Source organism: Nematolebias whitei, chromosome 16 (genome assembly GCF_014905685.2).
Source record: "Nematolebias whitei isolate Nwh7 chromosome 16, NemWhi1, whole genome shotgun sequence".
Classification (NCBI taxonomy): domain Eukaryota; kingdom Metazoa; phylum Chordata; class Actinopteri; order Cyprinodontiformes; family Rivulidae; genus Nematolebias; species Nematolebias whitei.
Genome location: NC_056513.1, coordinates 44,702,431 through 44,718,364, shown reverse-complemented (window position 1 = coordinate 44,718,364; position 15,934 = coordinate 44,702,431). Strand labels below are relative to the sequence as shown.

The 15,934-nt window shown below is 43.8% G+C and overlaps 1 protein-coding gene across 1 annotated transcript in view; it reads left to right on the top strand.

The window, feature by feature from the left end:
* LOC119422544 (teneurin-3) overlaps nucleotides 1-15,934 on the top strand; it is a 145,768-nt gene that overhangs the window by 43,498 nt on the left and 86,336 nt on the right. The window contains exons 2-3 of the mRNA XM_037689921.1: nucleotides 4,933-5,055; nucleotides 13,213-13,333. Of these exons, the coding sequence (XP_037545849.1) occupies nucleotides 4,953-5,055; nucleotides 13,213-13,333 (224 nt within the window). The 5' untranslated portion in view covers nucleotides 4,933-4,952. The remainder of the gene's footprint in view (nucleotides 1-4,932; nucleotides 5,056-13,212; nucleotides 13,334-15,934) is intronic.

Here is a 15,934-nt window from a genome sequence, read left to right as displayed (position 1 = left end):
TCATGATGTACATCATGATTAACGGTCAGCACCACAAGCATTTTCAGCACAACCAAGGCACTGTTCCAAGCCAGTAACATTGGTAAAATCTGAACTGTTCATTATTAAAAAAAAACAATTAGGCTAAAGTTTTGTCACTCAGCTCTTTAAGACATCCACCTCAAAGCAGTATGAGTGGAGAGATGGCAAAAGCAGCATTCACTTAGCAGCTTCCTTTGACACTATGCCAGCACTTCATTAAGCAGCTTTTCATGCTCATTATATCCACCGTCAGTTTGGACCATATCCACTCTCCCTACTTTGTCCCCTTCCATCAGAATAGTGAAGACTGATGGCGACAGTCATTCAAGGACTCAAGGTTCTTTATTTGTCATACACACTACCTGTGGTACATGTGGTGGAACGAAATTGTGTACACAGGGTCCCAGTTACATCACACAAAAGTATAAAATGTAAAAGAAAAACAGTAATAAGATCTAAGATATGAACTAATAAAAACATTAACTAAAAATACAGTGATCCCTCATTTATCGTGGGTGTTTGGGACAACACCCACCCATAATAAGTGAAAAAAAAAAACACGAAATAGGGATGCAGTAGTCCAAGTTTAAGTTCAGTTCAAGTTCAGGAAACTTTGTCATGACATGTGCCAGGCTGCAATCACACTCACTCATCACCTGTTACTCCCAATCTCCCTCCTTAAATAAACAATTTGAATTTAAACACTGTAAATTAACAATCCATGCAGCATGGATTCTATACATCCATCCATTATGTTTACCAGCTTATTCCATTTTGGGTCATGGGGATCGCCGGTGCCCATGTCCAGCAATCACTGTGCAAGGGGAGGGGTACACCCTGGACGGGTCGCAAGTCCATCACAGGGCCACATAGAGACAAATGAGACAAACAACCATTCACTCTCTCACTCACACCTAGGGACAATTTAGAGTTACCAATCAGCCTAACATGCATGTTTTTGGACTGTGGGAGGAAACCGGAGTACCCCGAGAAAACCCACGCATGCACGGAGAGAACATGCAAACTCCACCCAGAAAGGCCCCTGGACCGGGGTTTGAACCAAGGACCTGCTCGCTGAGAGGCAGCAGCTCTACCAGTTGCGCCACCGTGCAGCATGGATTGTTAATTTAAAATGTTACAGTATTTAAATTTCAGAGAAGACAAGTGCAGCAGGGCATCAAAGGGATGTCACACAGCTTTACACAGCTCTGCAGCACGGAGCAGAAATGTACTTCTTGATCAATTACACTGAAACAGCTGAACATAGAAGTTCTAAAATAATTAAAATAACTTTTAACTACGGTGGCCCTAAGGTGTAAATGAACAACATTTGAAAAAACAGAATTGCATTAGAAGAAACGAAATTACATTAAGCCAAAGCGGAAGTGGGGGGTGGGGGTAGGTATATTTGTTCAGTCTGAAGTCCACAAACATCTCATCTTCTTCACATTGAAGGCTATTCTTCCTGCAGAAGCTCTCCAGGTTTCCCACCTCCTGACTGTAGCTGGACTCATTGTTGCTTGTGATGCATCCCACTACCTCTGTATCGTCTGCAAACTTTACAATATGACAGCCTTTATGGTTCGGTGCACAGTCATACGTGAGCAGAGTGAACAGGAGAGGGCTCAGACACAGCCCTGAGGGGAGCCAGTGCTGAGGGTTATGGTGGAGTGGGAGAAGTTGTGGATCCGCACAGACTGTGGTCTGTTTGTTAAGAAGCCAAGGACCCAGTTGCAAATGGAGGGGCTTAGTCCTAGTGTGAGTAGTTTGTCCATCAGGTTTTGGGGGATCATGGTGTTGAAGGTAAACATGAAGTCCACAAAGAGCATACAAACGTAGGAGTTCTTCTGCTCCAGGTGGGTGAGAGCAGTGTAGACCACAGAGGAGATGGCATCTTCTGTTGATTGATTCTCACAGTATGTGTACTGGTTAGGGTCCTCGCTGATGTTGATGATTGTTTCGATGTGGGTCATGACCAGTTTTTTGAAGCATTTAACGACTATCGAGGTGAGGGCTACTGACCTATAGTCATTCAGACCAGTCACTGTAGAGCTCTTTGGGACTGGGATGATGGTGGTGGTCTTCAGGCAGGTGGGAACTGTTGTCAGGGTAAGTGAGGAATTAAAGATGTTGGCCAGCACCTCGCAGAGCTGATCAGCACAGTCTTTCAGCACCTTCCCGGGAATGTAGTCTGGGCCAGTTGCTTTGTGAGGATTAATCCTCTTGAAAGTACTCCTCACTTCGACTGAGATCATGCTGAGAATCTTTTCTTACGGTGGTGAGGTGAGTCTGGTACTGGGTGGACTGTTCAGATCTTCAAAATGTGCATAAAACCTGTTGAGGGCATCATGCAGTGATCGGTCTCTAGGGCATTGTTCACTTCTGCCTTTACAGTCTGTTATACACTTAATGCCCCTCCACATGCTTTGTTGGTCTTGTGAGGTGAATTGATCCTGGATCCTCTCTGCATATGTGGCCTTGGCCCTCTTAATACTAGCAACCAGCTCTTTCCTTATCCTCAGCTCCTGTGAGTTTCCAGACCTGAAGGCAGTGTCCCTGGCTTCCAGCACAGTGCCAACCTCTGCATTCAGTCAAGGTTTCCTGTTCAGGTAGCTCTTAACTTATCTTATGGTGGTGATGTCATCAGCACATTTGCTAATGTACCCTAGGACTGAGGATGTGTATTCCTCCAGGTCTAGCACCCCCTCATTTTCAGTAGGGATGCACCGATCCACTTTTTTTACTTCCGATCCAGTTCCGATATCATGATCATCATTGATTTTACATGAGGCTGTAATAATCTCCTTTCAAGTACAAATATATGCATGCATGTCCAAAAAGGCAACTTGAGGTAAGTTTTATTAATGTTGGATAAGTTTTAAAGTTAGAATTAAATTCTGCTAACACAAAAACATGTTTCTTTTTATTCATAGCTTTAAAGTGGATATTAAAGTGATTAATTTTAAGTGATTGTTTAGTTTTTGTTTTTTTTTAAATAAGGGGCAGATATAAGAATTTTTTTCTTCTTTCTGCACTCTTTTCATTCAGTGATTTCTTTTGATGATTAAAAAAAAATTGTTTCTTTTAAACAAATGAAAAAATGAATTAAATTAAATTAAATGTTAAATGGCTTCAAACACCTGCTAAGTTCATGGCATAAACCAAGAGACATGTTCCTGTTTTTAGTATTTTACATCACTTTATAATGTAGCTGTTTATGTTTTTAATATATATAATTTTCAAATCACATGTTTTTTATGATTGTCTAATGTTGTACAGATAAATATCTCCTGGAGGGTAAACTATATCTTGGCTGCAAGTATCAAGCTGTGAAATCCTTCATTTTCTAAAACTGATAGTGTTTGGTCATTAATTATGATGAAGTTTAGCAACTTCTCTGTAAAGATTTGAGCTCCGTGGTTTCAGCGATGGGCAGCACGGTGGCGCAACTGGTAGAGCTGCTGCCTCTCAGCGAGCAGGTCCCTGGTTCAAACCCCGGTCCAGGGGCCTTTCTGGGTGGAGTTTGCATGTTCTCTCCGTGCATGCGTGGGTTTTCTCCGGGTGCTCCGGTTTCCTCCCACAGTCCAAAAACATGCATGTTAGGCTGATTGGTAACTCTAAATTGTCCCTAGGTGTTAGTGAGAGAGTGAATGGTTGTTTGTCTCTGTGTGTCCCTGTGATGGACTTGCGACCCGTCCAGGGTGTACCCCGCCCCTCGCACAGTGACTGCTGGACATGGGCACCAGCGACCCCCGTGACCCAAAATGGAATAAGCGGGTAAAGAAAATGGATGGATGGATGGATGGTTTCAGCGATGTCTTCTTCTTGTTCAATCCGAAGCAGGCAGCCTGATTTGTGACAGCCGAGCTCAGTCTGTCCCTCCTCAGAGACGGGCAGACTGAGCGGGGCAGATTGGACGCGGCTGGCCGGGGTCGAGTCGCCTCTTTCAATTTGACCAAAGAGTAGTGCCCCGCTGAAGCCACGGAGCTCAAATGTCCATCATAAAACTAACTTTACAGCAGTTTAATTTGGCACTATGGCTCTGCAGACATTGCACGATGCTGTCTTCTTTTGTCTACTTGCACACAGCGGACATGTTTAGATGAAAAGTTGGTTAGCTGTTAGCCACAGTGCTGCTAACTCAGTCCTCACGTTGTAGCTGGCTGCAAACTATGAAGTGGATTTCCTGAATGTGGGGCGGGTTTTATTACTCTGGGTTCATGAGACACGCCGCCGTTCAGGAAATCCATTCCATAGTTTGAAGCCAACATGCATCATGGATCAGAAATATCGGCAGGTGGATCGGAAAATCCGATACGTAAATTTTGCTGGTATCGGAGGCCGATACGATACTGGATCGGATCGGCCCTCATCCCTAATTTTCAGCAGCTTCTCTGAAGACCTGCCAGTCTGTGCATGCAAAATAGTCTTTCAGTATGGAGTCACTATTCTGCATCCAAGATTTAACTTTCTTTTGTAACGGTCTGGAACATTTTAGTGGGTGGAGGTAAGCTTGGGCCAGGAAGATGGAGTTATGATCAGAGAGTCTTAGGTGGGGGTGGGGCCATAACAAGTTTTTGCTGCAAGACAGCTTACTGTTGGCTCAGCTTTCTTGGGCCAATATATTTTACACTGCTCTCATGGTTTGTAACAATGTTGTAAAGTACTATCGGTACTGTGATACTGGAACACTTTTATGAGCAGGAGCGCATGCACATGCTATTCGACCAATTCTCAAATCTGGTAGTGGAGCATCTCTAGGGGAAAATGTTTCAGGCAATGACTTTGTCATGGACTGTCCCATTTTTGTCACCTGTTATGTATTTAGGTAGAGTCATCCTCTGTTTGACTCTCACATGTACCTTATTTTCTAATGTTTGTTTGCTTCTGTCTGTACTTGTGTCTGTACAGCTGTAGAACATCATGTCCATATGTTTGCCAGCAGCACAAGCAGAATCATTATGGAAGTGAAAGAGCGACGTCCTTACTGCTCACTCACTAAGAGCCGGAAAGATAAGGAGGGCCAGTACATTGGTAAGAAAACTTAATAACTACAGCCACCCATTTCTTGTTTTACACCTTTATCTCCATTCATTTGTCAGTCAGACACTGATTCACCCATTTTATTTTCATTAACAGATAATTTACTGGCCTGATACGTAGTAAATTTAAGACAAAGCATATTTTTGATTAAAATGTTTTCCAGTAAAAAGAAAATTAAATTACACACGCACGCATGCCTGCACACACAAACACACACACACACACACATATTGGATAAGCTGATCATGTCACATTTAGCTGCCTAAATCATTATTTGATTTTTCTGTCTTGGATATTATTGGGCAAAGAATATGTGAACAAATTATTCTTCTTATTGACAGTTTAAAAACATTTAATATGATGATCTAGTCACACTCAAAGATATTCTTCACCAAGATCCTGAAAACACAATTTTCAACTTGAGCTCTCTATGCAAGAAACTTGTGCTTTCTCTTACTGCACCCTGGTGTATACAGTAACATTCATTGTTCTTGGTCACCAATGGACCAGTAGCTGTAGAAATGTGGATACACCAACCTTGAAGTTAGCATAGGGCTTTTTTACAATTCCACAATCAGTTAACTCTTGATATAGTTGAGTTGAAAAGGGTGAACACTATACTGTATTTTTCTGAATACACCATTTGTACGTAAGGCCCTATGTCTGCTTTTGTCAGTTTTAACCTTTGGGAAATAGTGCACCAAAATCCATGAGCTGTTTTATAAATTGCATTGTGAATTTAACATCAACACTAATTTTGCAAATATAATACTACCTAATGTTGCTCAGATATTTGTTCTCTGATTGACACAGCAGATAGGATACTCTATATACTGTAGATACATATATTCATATAGAAATAGTAGCCACAGCAGGGCCAAAAGCAATTATAACAAGCACTGAACAAATAAAAATTCACATGTACAAGGTCTTGTAATCCACTTTGATTTGAAAAAAATCCAGGAAAATTTGATATTTCTATTCAGAGGAATTTTGATAAATATTTCATTTAACATTTTATCTGGGGAAAAAATAGCAGTATGTTTAGAATGTTCTATTTTGTATAGGCTTCATCTTTTAAGGCTGTTGCTAATGCGTTCACCCCTCGCACGCAGCACAGCACTGAAAACTTTAGTCCACTCCCACCTGCTGCGGGCCCCACCCCGGTCTGTATAAATTTCCCTGAGACTGGGGGTAGGCTCCACTTCTTTCTTCAGCAAACAGCAAGCAAGCACATAAGAAAATTAAAGAGCAGAAGATGTCCAGTGGAGTTGTTCACCTGCGTCCGGCCTGCAAGAAGCGGTTTATCCTCAGCCCCGATCTGCACGCCATCTGCAAAGGTTGCCTGGGAGCAGAACTCGCTGATCGAACCCTGACACTCGCCGGCTTCCTGCCTGTGCAGCAGGCTCCTATCGCGAGAGGAGAAACAATGCTGGCAGCCATCTTACTTCAGACGAAGAACCTTTCCAGCTTCCAGAAAGCTACCTACTGGACAAGGCCCTCAATTCCTTTGACGGAGGCAGGATCCAAATGCTTCTGCCTCTATCGAGGAGTCAATTAGCAGCCTCATTGACTCCTTGTTGACCGAGCGCAACAGTGCACATCTCAGCTCTGTAACAGTACCTATACAATCATCTGCTGCTCGGTACTTGCTCACCCCCCGTACATCCTCCAAAGTGTGGTGTTTTATCTACCTAGTGGAGATGCCACCTGAGTTATGGCTAAACCCCACTGCAGCCTCTCCTTTAAGGGGTGTAACGAAATAAGTTCTATTTCGTATAGGCTTCGCCCTTTAAGGCTGTTGCTGGTGGGTTTTATCCTGTCATGCAAAGCATCGCACTGAAAAAAATTATTACACCCACCTGTTGTGTGGGCCCCACCCGGTCCGTATAAATTTCGTTAAGAGCAGGTAATCAGCTCCCATTTTTCTTCAGCAAGCTAATAGCACTGTCAGAAGAACGGAAGTTGTCCAGCTTGACCAGCACAACCTTTGTTAAGGCTGCCTGTGGTCCCGCCACGCCAACCTCCTGCCGTCTCGGTGAGTTTTCCTCCCCGAGGAGAAGCAGACGAACAGTCTTGTTTCAAGGTAAGCGCCGAGGAATATTTTTCGTAATAATAATATGCGTGCTCAGCCCAAATGTTACACATTGTGAGACAGCTGCTGTGTTGGGCACACCAAAATCTGCTCTCCATCAGAGCAGTGTACATCCCCGGTGTTCTGAACAGGGGGCGGATGTGATGTCCAGGGACGGTCCGCGTCACAGGGACCGGACCCCCCATCCAGAGCTGATGGCTCAGACGTGGCAGAAATTTAGCAAAGTGGCTGTGGTCCTGTTTGCAACACGAGAGAACGCTCAATGTCAACTATAGTTCTCACTGAGCCCGTGGGACGAACCACCGCTAAGGGGTGGACGTGTTTGCTCAGAGCCTGTGGCCCAAAATGCTTCTTTACGCATTTCCCCCACTCCCTCTGATATCACGGTTTCTGAACCGAGTTCAGGAGGAGGGACTGACAGCTCTCCTGGTGGCTCCCGAGCACGTGAACGCCCCATGGTTCCCAGTTCTATGACACCTGTTATCGGGGCGCCCGTAGAAACTGCCGTGGAGGGAGGATGCTCTCCTCCAGGCGGGAGGAGCGATCAGGAGTTACCCAGAAATAAGCCAGCACCGTTGAGTCTGGCCGCTGAGCGGATCCGCTTTTAGAGATGGGTCTCTCTCAAGATGTAGTGCTTACGATTCAGGATTTACGTGCTGCATCTACCACAGTGCTGTACACATCAAAGTGGACAGTTTTGCAGCGCTGTTGTACGAAGAAAGGTGTAGAGGCCACCTCATGTCCACTAGGTGGTGTGCTGTCTTTCTGCAGCAGCTGATGGACAGAAATCTGGCATTCAGCACGATTAAAACGTACGCTGCAGCCATCTCTTCTTGTCACAAAGGTTTTCGGGGACAGAACAGCTTTTAATCATCCGCTGATGAAGCGTTTTTTAAAAAGGTGTACATAGATGCAGGCCTTTTCATGCCCACTTACTCCACAGTGGGATTTAACGCTGGTCCTGCGAGCCCTGATCAAAGCTCCATTCAGAATCAGAATCAGTTTATTATTGCCATGTCAATGAACGAGGTTCACAAACTAGGAATTTTCTTCGACATATGGTGCGAATAGTAATAAAGTAAAATAAAGTAAAAATGAAAACATTACATAAGACATAAGACCTGTGTACACACATAAATAAAGTAAAAATGAAAACGAAACATAAAACGTGTACACCCATACAATAGAAAACAATAAAAAAAGCTTAGAAAACAATACAGATGGAGTATTCAATTATAATACAGATGTAATGTGACCAAGGCAAAAATTATGAGGTAGCATTATGAGTGTTCAGGAGTCCAACAGCAGAGGGGAAGAAACTGTTCTTATGGTGGGAGGTTCTGGTCCGAATGGACCGAAGCCTCCTGCCTGAGGGGAGTGGTTCGAACAGTCCGTGTGCAGGGTGAGCAGGGCCAGCTGTGATCCGACCTGCTTGCCACACAGTCCTGGAGACGTACAGGTTGTGGAGGGATGGAAGGCTGCAGCCGATCACCTTCTCAGCTGAGCGCACAATGCGCTGCAGTCTCAGTCTGTCCCTGGCAGTGGCCCCGGCGTACCACACTGTGATGGAGGAGCTGAGGATGGACTCGATGATGGCCGTGTAGAACTGCACCATCAGCTTGGCCGGCAGCTTGGCCTTCTTCTGCTGTCGCAGGAAGTACAGTCTCTGCTGGGCCTTCTTGATGAGGGAGCTGATGGTCGGCTCCCACTTGAGGTCCTGGGTGATGGTGGTGCCGAGGAACTGATAAGAGTTTGCAGTGGTGATGGGGGTATCATTACAGGTGAGGGGGGGGCAGAGGGGCTGTGGCTTTCCTGAAATCCACAATCATCTCCACTGTCTTCCGGGAATTGAGTTTTCGAGCTTCGAGCCACTAGATCAGTTTCTAATTAAATTCTTGTCTTTTAAAACAGCCCTGCTGCTGGCTTTAGCATCCGCTAAGAGGGTGAGTGATTTATCTGCCCTCTCTGTCGCTCCGTCATGTCTCAGAACTAGGCTGATGTCAGCTCAGATGATCTGAGGCCTAATCCAGCGTTTTATGCCTAAAACATCCCAAGCTCTTTAACTCAAGTGCGATTTCATTGGAGGGATTTTTTCTGTCGTCCCCACAATCAGAAGAAGCATCTTTCCATCTTATCTGCCCTGTACGTGTGTTGACGTGTTATGTAACAAGCACGGCGGCATTGCGTCAGACTCAACATTTGTTTGTGCACTATAGAGACACATCTGCAGGTCGCCCGTTATCCACCCAGCGCCTGTCACACTGGCTGTGTGAGGCCATTTCTGAAGCCTCCAGTGCATCAGATTTAGAGCCTCCTGACAACCTCAGGGCGCACTCGACCAGAGGTATCGCATCTTCGACTGCTTTGCATAATGGTATGTCATTGCAGGATATTTGCACTGCGACCGTGTGGTCAACATCCTGTTCATTTTTTTGCTTCTATTTACGTGATGTGACGGCTCGTTCCATGACGCATTCTGTCCTTAGTGCCTTAACAGAATGAATATTGTTGTTTCATGGAATCTTGTTTAAACTCATATCTGACTGCATGCATTTACAGTGTGAGATGTTATCAGTCACAGGTTATGACTGTTGTTCTTGTTCTATGGTTATTAATCAGTTCATGACTACTGTCATCAATCAGTCATTGATTAATAATCAGTTCATTTATTATTAATCTGTTCATATTGAAGAGCCGTGGATCTGCTCTGTTCACAGCCTTTTTCAGCCTCTCCCCTTTTCTGTTGAAAACCTTTCCGGGGCGTTCTTGCACTCGGAACGCGTAAATTACGCAGTGCGCGACTGTGCATGGTGCGCGTAATTACGCAATGCGTATTTACGCACATGGAGAGCTGAGTGACAAGATGTTGTTTTTTGGCAAGCGGGCGCTTCTTATGGTGTCCAAATGGACCCAGTGAGGCGGAGACTACAAAGTACATTTGCTTCGCCCTTAACCCACCAGCGACAGCCTTAAAGGGCGAAGCCTATACGAAATAGAATGTTGGTTAGGTACTGTAACCCCAGATTCTATGAGTATAGGCGTAGCCCTTTAAGCGTCGTGCCTCACTGGCTCCTAAATAGCTGAAGAAAAAGCTATTTGGGAGCCGATTACTCGCTCTTAATGTAATTTATACGGACCGGGTGGGGCCCACACAACAGGTGGGCGTGGACTAAATTTTTTTCAGTGCGATGCTTTGCGTGACGGGATAAAACCCACCAGTGACAGCCTTAAAGGGCTACGCCTATACTCATAGCATCTGGGGTTACAGTACGTAACCAACGTCTAAACACTTGAGTATTACCCAGAGTAATCTTCGATTAGTTCTACTTAGGCTGTGTTGAAGGTGACTCACCCAGATTTGTTAACAACCTCCATCTGTGAGCCATACCCTTATCTCACCCCATGGCTCGCCCAACCTAGCAACCGGAGTTGGATCGTCGTCCACAGGGAAACTCACAGTAAAGGTCATTTACCTTCATTTTAGAATGGCAATTCTTACTGATATGGTTCTTTTTAGAATCCAGAAATAGGATTCTAGGATATTGTTGCTGTTGTTGATGTTACTGCTATTATGCTACGACTTTCCCTTAAAAATTCAGTCTTCACCGGCATATATGTACATGTATAACGTGTGCATGTTGCTTTGCTGTGGTAGTTTTTTTTTTTGATGCCTCAAATCGTGCCCTGTCTAGGACACGGTGTGAGAGATCTTTTTTATACGGTCTCTCCTCATGTTTTCTTTCCTTTTCTCATCTAAGCAAAATATTATTCTGAATAAGAATAAGAGGGCTCTGCTATTTAATAACTGCAGCTTTGTGCACTCCGCCCATCTTTCGGATGACTGTATGTACATATTCTTGTTGTATCTTGGTGTAATGCCAATAAAGTTTATTGTGATTCTGATTAGTGCTTAGTGTATTATTAGTAGATGTTTTTTAGTTGATATTTTTCTTAATTCATATCTTAGATCTTATTACTGTTTTTCTTTTACATTTTGTTGTCTGTAACTGGGACCCTGTGTACATAATTTCATCCCAATTCAGTATTTATTCAACATTTTATTTTTTTACTTTAAAAATAAAATAAAAGCAAGTCCTTATCGGCACGAATAAAGTGATGTGGAACATGTTGCATCTGTTCTTACTGAGCACAGAAGGCTGCAGCGTTGTGCTGCTCTGTGAGGTGCAGGTGGGCTGCGAGCCTGTGATGGACATCTGTCAGGTGTAGACTCTGCTGATGGAGCAGGGGCAGAAGCCGGGAGGCTTGGAAGGTTTAATGTGGAGTTTAGAGACGAACTGTCACACGCTGAAATACGTTCTGGATAAAATACAGTGAGAGATGGGACCGGAGGACAGTTAGCGTTTATTTAAATTAGCTTAGCGTCGTAGCACCAATGTTGTCCTATTATGGCATCAGCCTCTTTTGTTAGTTAAAAATATGTTCAGAACCGATGGGATGAGTAACTTAAAATATGTTTAAAGCTAGAAAACACTCACCATCTTCTATAAATGATTCAAGTAGAGCAGTGGCCGTGTCCAAACCACCCTCCAATCACTCCATCTAGCTCGCTTTGACTTTTTTCGTCAGCCACCAAGCACAACAACACGTGCACTTCTGCATTTGACCATGGCTTTGATATTATTGGTTTTGTATAGCTTCAAAATACTAAAAGATACACTCCTCGAGTTATCGCTAATGGCAGGAGGTAGAGAAAAATGGCAGATCAGGTTGTTTGGAAAGACTCCACAGACTCCTCCCCTCAACCAATCAGTGGCCGACAGTGTTTCTGACGTCACGGCTCGGTTCGCTTGGACCTCTTGAGAAGCCGGGCCAGAATTCTGGGAGGTGAGCCAGTCCCAAGAACCATGGAAAAGACCTCAAACACAGGTCAAGCCAGAAATTTCCGACCTGCGCCGTGACAGTGGAAAAGGGGCATTAGACATCTGGTCCAGGGAAGACTCCTTAGGCACCAAGTAGCTGGTGACAGCAGCTGAGGACGTGCTCTGAAAACCACAGAAGGAAAAAACATCTTCAAAATGTTGACAACTTTTAGTCAAAACATGAATAATGATGTTGAAAAAATATGGAAAGTGCACCTCCTGGGGACTCCCTTGTTCTGCTGGGGGACTTCAGTGCTCACGTGGGCAATAACAGTGAGACCTGAAGTGGTGTGGTTGGGAGGAACGCCCCCCGATCTGAACCCGAGTGGTGTTCTGTTGTTGGACTTCTGTGCTTGTCATGGATTGTCCATAACGAACACAATGTTCAAGCATAAGGGTGTCCCTATGTGCTCTTGGCACCAGGACACCCTAGGCCGCAGTTCGATGATCGACTTTGTTGTCGTTTCATCTGATCTGCTGCCACATGTCTTGGACACTTGGGTGAAGAGAGGGGCGGAGCTGTCCACTGATCACTACCTGATAATGAGTTGGCTCTGATGGTGGGGGGGGATGCCGGTCAGACCCGGCAGACCCAAACGTATTGTGAGGGTTTGCTGGGAACGTCTGGCAGAGTCTCCTGTGAGACGGAGCTTTAACTCCCACCTCCGGGAGAACTTGGAACATGTTCCGGGGGAGGTGGGGGACATTGAGTCCAAGTGGGCCATGTTTCGTGCCTCTATTGTAGAGACGGCTTACCGGAACTGCGGCTGCAAGGTTGTCGTGCCTGTCGCGGTGGCAACCCTCGAACCCGGTGGTGGACACCGTCGGTGAGGGATGCTGTCAGGCTGAAGAAGGAGTCCTATTGGGCCTTTTTGGCCTGTGGGACCCTGGAAGCAGCTGATGGGTACCGGCAGTCCAAGCGACATGCGGCTCGGGTGTTTGCTGAGGCAAAAACTCGGGCATGGTACAAAGTATTACATTTTAGATTTTCTTTTTTATGTAGCACTTTCTTCTCATAATAATTATGATTTGAAACAAAACAGATTGTATCATATGAATGACTGTGACTTCATATTTTTTTCTGGAGAGATGTCACATCATGTTTTGACACTGATCAAAATGTAGAACAAGTTCTGATACGTGTCTGTTTGTGTATGCATAAAACATTGTCAGGTTCTTCAGGAGACAGTGAGGACTGTGTTATTGGCTCCCATGGTCTCCGGGTTCCCACTCAGAAGTCCTACTCATCAAGTGAAACTCTCAGGGCCTTTGACCAGCACCAAGATCAGACCAGGTGAGAAGTTAACCTCAAAAGTGGCTTTAAACATTTGTTAAGTTCCTGGCAAAAACCAATACAGACATATTCCTGTTTTTAGTATTCTACACCACCTTAAAACCTAGCTGTTTTGTTGCTACTTTTCCTTTTAATTATCCTTTTACTTAACATTTAATTTTCACTTGTTTAAAAAATATATAAATTTGTATGCATCCTTTATGATTGTCTATTGTTGTCGTTGTTGTCCATTGTTGTCATCACTCTTTGTTAAAATTCAGGTTTCTCTTGTGAATGAGTCCCTGAGGCTCAATGGGATTAACCTGTATAAATAAAGTTGAATGAAAAAGGAAATTATTTTGATTTGCTTTTCAACCTAGAATTGTATTTACTTAGATTATATGTCACAAACCTATACAAAATAGTTAATATTAATGAGAAGAAATTAAAAAAAATTCTAATCATTCTAAAAAATATAAATCTGCAAACAGGTGACGCATATGAGTTTATCCCCTTTGCTTTGAATGCCCAACCAGTACATTCTGAAGCCACATATTAAAATTAATCCACCTGTGGGCAATCAGTGAGTCACATTATTATCTCAGTGTGGACCGAACTTGGCAATAGGGCCTTCTCTTACTCCGCTGCTGTAACCTGCTGAAGTTGTCGACTTTGACCACTCTAAAGGACTGTTGTAAAGACATGTTCCTGTTTTTAGTGTTTCACATCACTTTGTACTGTAGCTATTTTTGTTTAGTTTTTTTTATGTAATTTATTTTATTTATTTTTCATTTTATATGCTTTGATGATTGTCTATGGTGTCTGTACCTTATCTGTCTTCTTGGTTTAAAACAGGTCTCTCTTGTAAATGAGTCCTCGTAACTCATTGAGATTAATTTGTATAAATAAAGGTTGAATGAAAAAATAATAATATCTCAACAGTGACGATGTCATCTGCATTGTGTTCGACGATGGCGACCCTGGCTAGCTTCTGGAATGTGCTCGTATGTGGCTGGCAAATCCTAACTTCGTCTTAAATATCCTGCCGCAGGTTACGCAGTATAGCGGGCCCGCACTGCTATACAGTACGTGTAGTTGTAGGAGGGTTTATGTCAGTTCTTTCAAATTTGTCATTTGAGGTCTAACTCAGAAAAGCAAGAATTTTCAAAGTTTGAGACGCCTTTCTTGACCTTTGAATGCCAAATTGATCTTCTTTGAGCAGCCTCCTTCCCTCTCTTTGGTAGCCAAACTACACACAGTCAAATTACGTTTAAAGACGTCCGATGCTGGAGTTGCGCTTCCCACTCAAAAGCTCTGAGTAGAATATACTCTTTGGTAATCTACAGTCCTCCATCTGCTGGACGTGACTGCACTTTCACAGTTGTCCAATCATCTGTAGGGTCTTCATGTCGTGAGTATTTGAGCAACAAAGAACATCAGCATTTGTGACACAATCCTGCCTTTTGACACACAAGATGGAATGTAAGCATTTTATGTGAAACATGTTCAGCCTCCTAATTAGTGTTGGGGCTGATCCAATCCGGTATCGGTATCAGCCTCCGATACCAGCATAATTTACATATCTGATTTTTCCAGTCCAAACCTGCAGAGATTTCGGATCCATGATGCATGTTGGCTTCAAACTATGGAATGGATTTCCTGAATGGAGGTGTGTTTCATGAACCCAGAGTAATAAGACCCGCCTCACATTCAGGAAATCCATTTCATAGTTTGCAGCAGCTACAACGTGAGGACTGAGTTAGCTGCACAATTCATACCAACTTTTCATCTAAACATGTTCCCTGTGTGGAAGTATTTTACACTAGAAACGCCACAAATCAAGACAGCAACATGCAATGTCTGCAGAGCCATAGCACCACAGCTGTGGCTGAGTGGTTAGAGCAGTCGTCCTCCAGTGCAAGAGTTGGGGGTTCGAATCCACCAGCAGTCACATGTTGAAGTGTCTCAGGGTAAGACACTGAACCCCTCATAGTCTCTGATGTGTGTCCCATCAGTGTATGAATGTGATCTAAAGCACAGATTAGTCTCTTTAGAATGATTTGTTCAATTATCTTTGCAGAGATGTAGAGTGCTGTATGAATGGGTAAATGAGGACACAGATTGTAGTGTAAAGCGCTTTGAGTTTCTTGAAATAAGATCGAAAGGCGCTGTATAAGTACAGTCCATTTACATTAAACCGCGGTAAAGTTAGTTTTATGTTGTACATTTGAGCTCCGTGGCTTCAGTGGGGCGCTACTCTTGCTCAACCCGAAACAGGCAACTCGACCCTGGCCAGCCACGCTCAGTCTGCCCGTCTCAGAGGAGTGGCAGATTGAGCATGGCTGATTGAAATCAGGCTGCTTGTATCGGATTGAACAAGAAAAACACATCGCTGAAGCCCTGGAGCTTGAATGTTTACCGAGAAGTCGCTAAACTTCATCGTAATTAATGACCAACAGCTATCAGTTGTAGAAAACAAAGGATTTTGCAGCTTGATACTTGCAGCCAAGATATAGTTTATCCTCCAGGAGATATTTATCAGTACAACAGCAGACAATCATAAAAAACATGATTTGAAAATTACAAGAAAATTATATATATATATATATATATATATATATA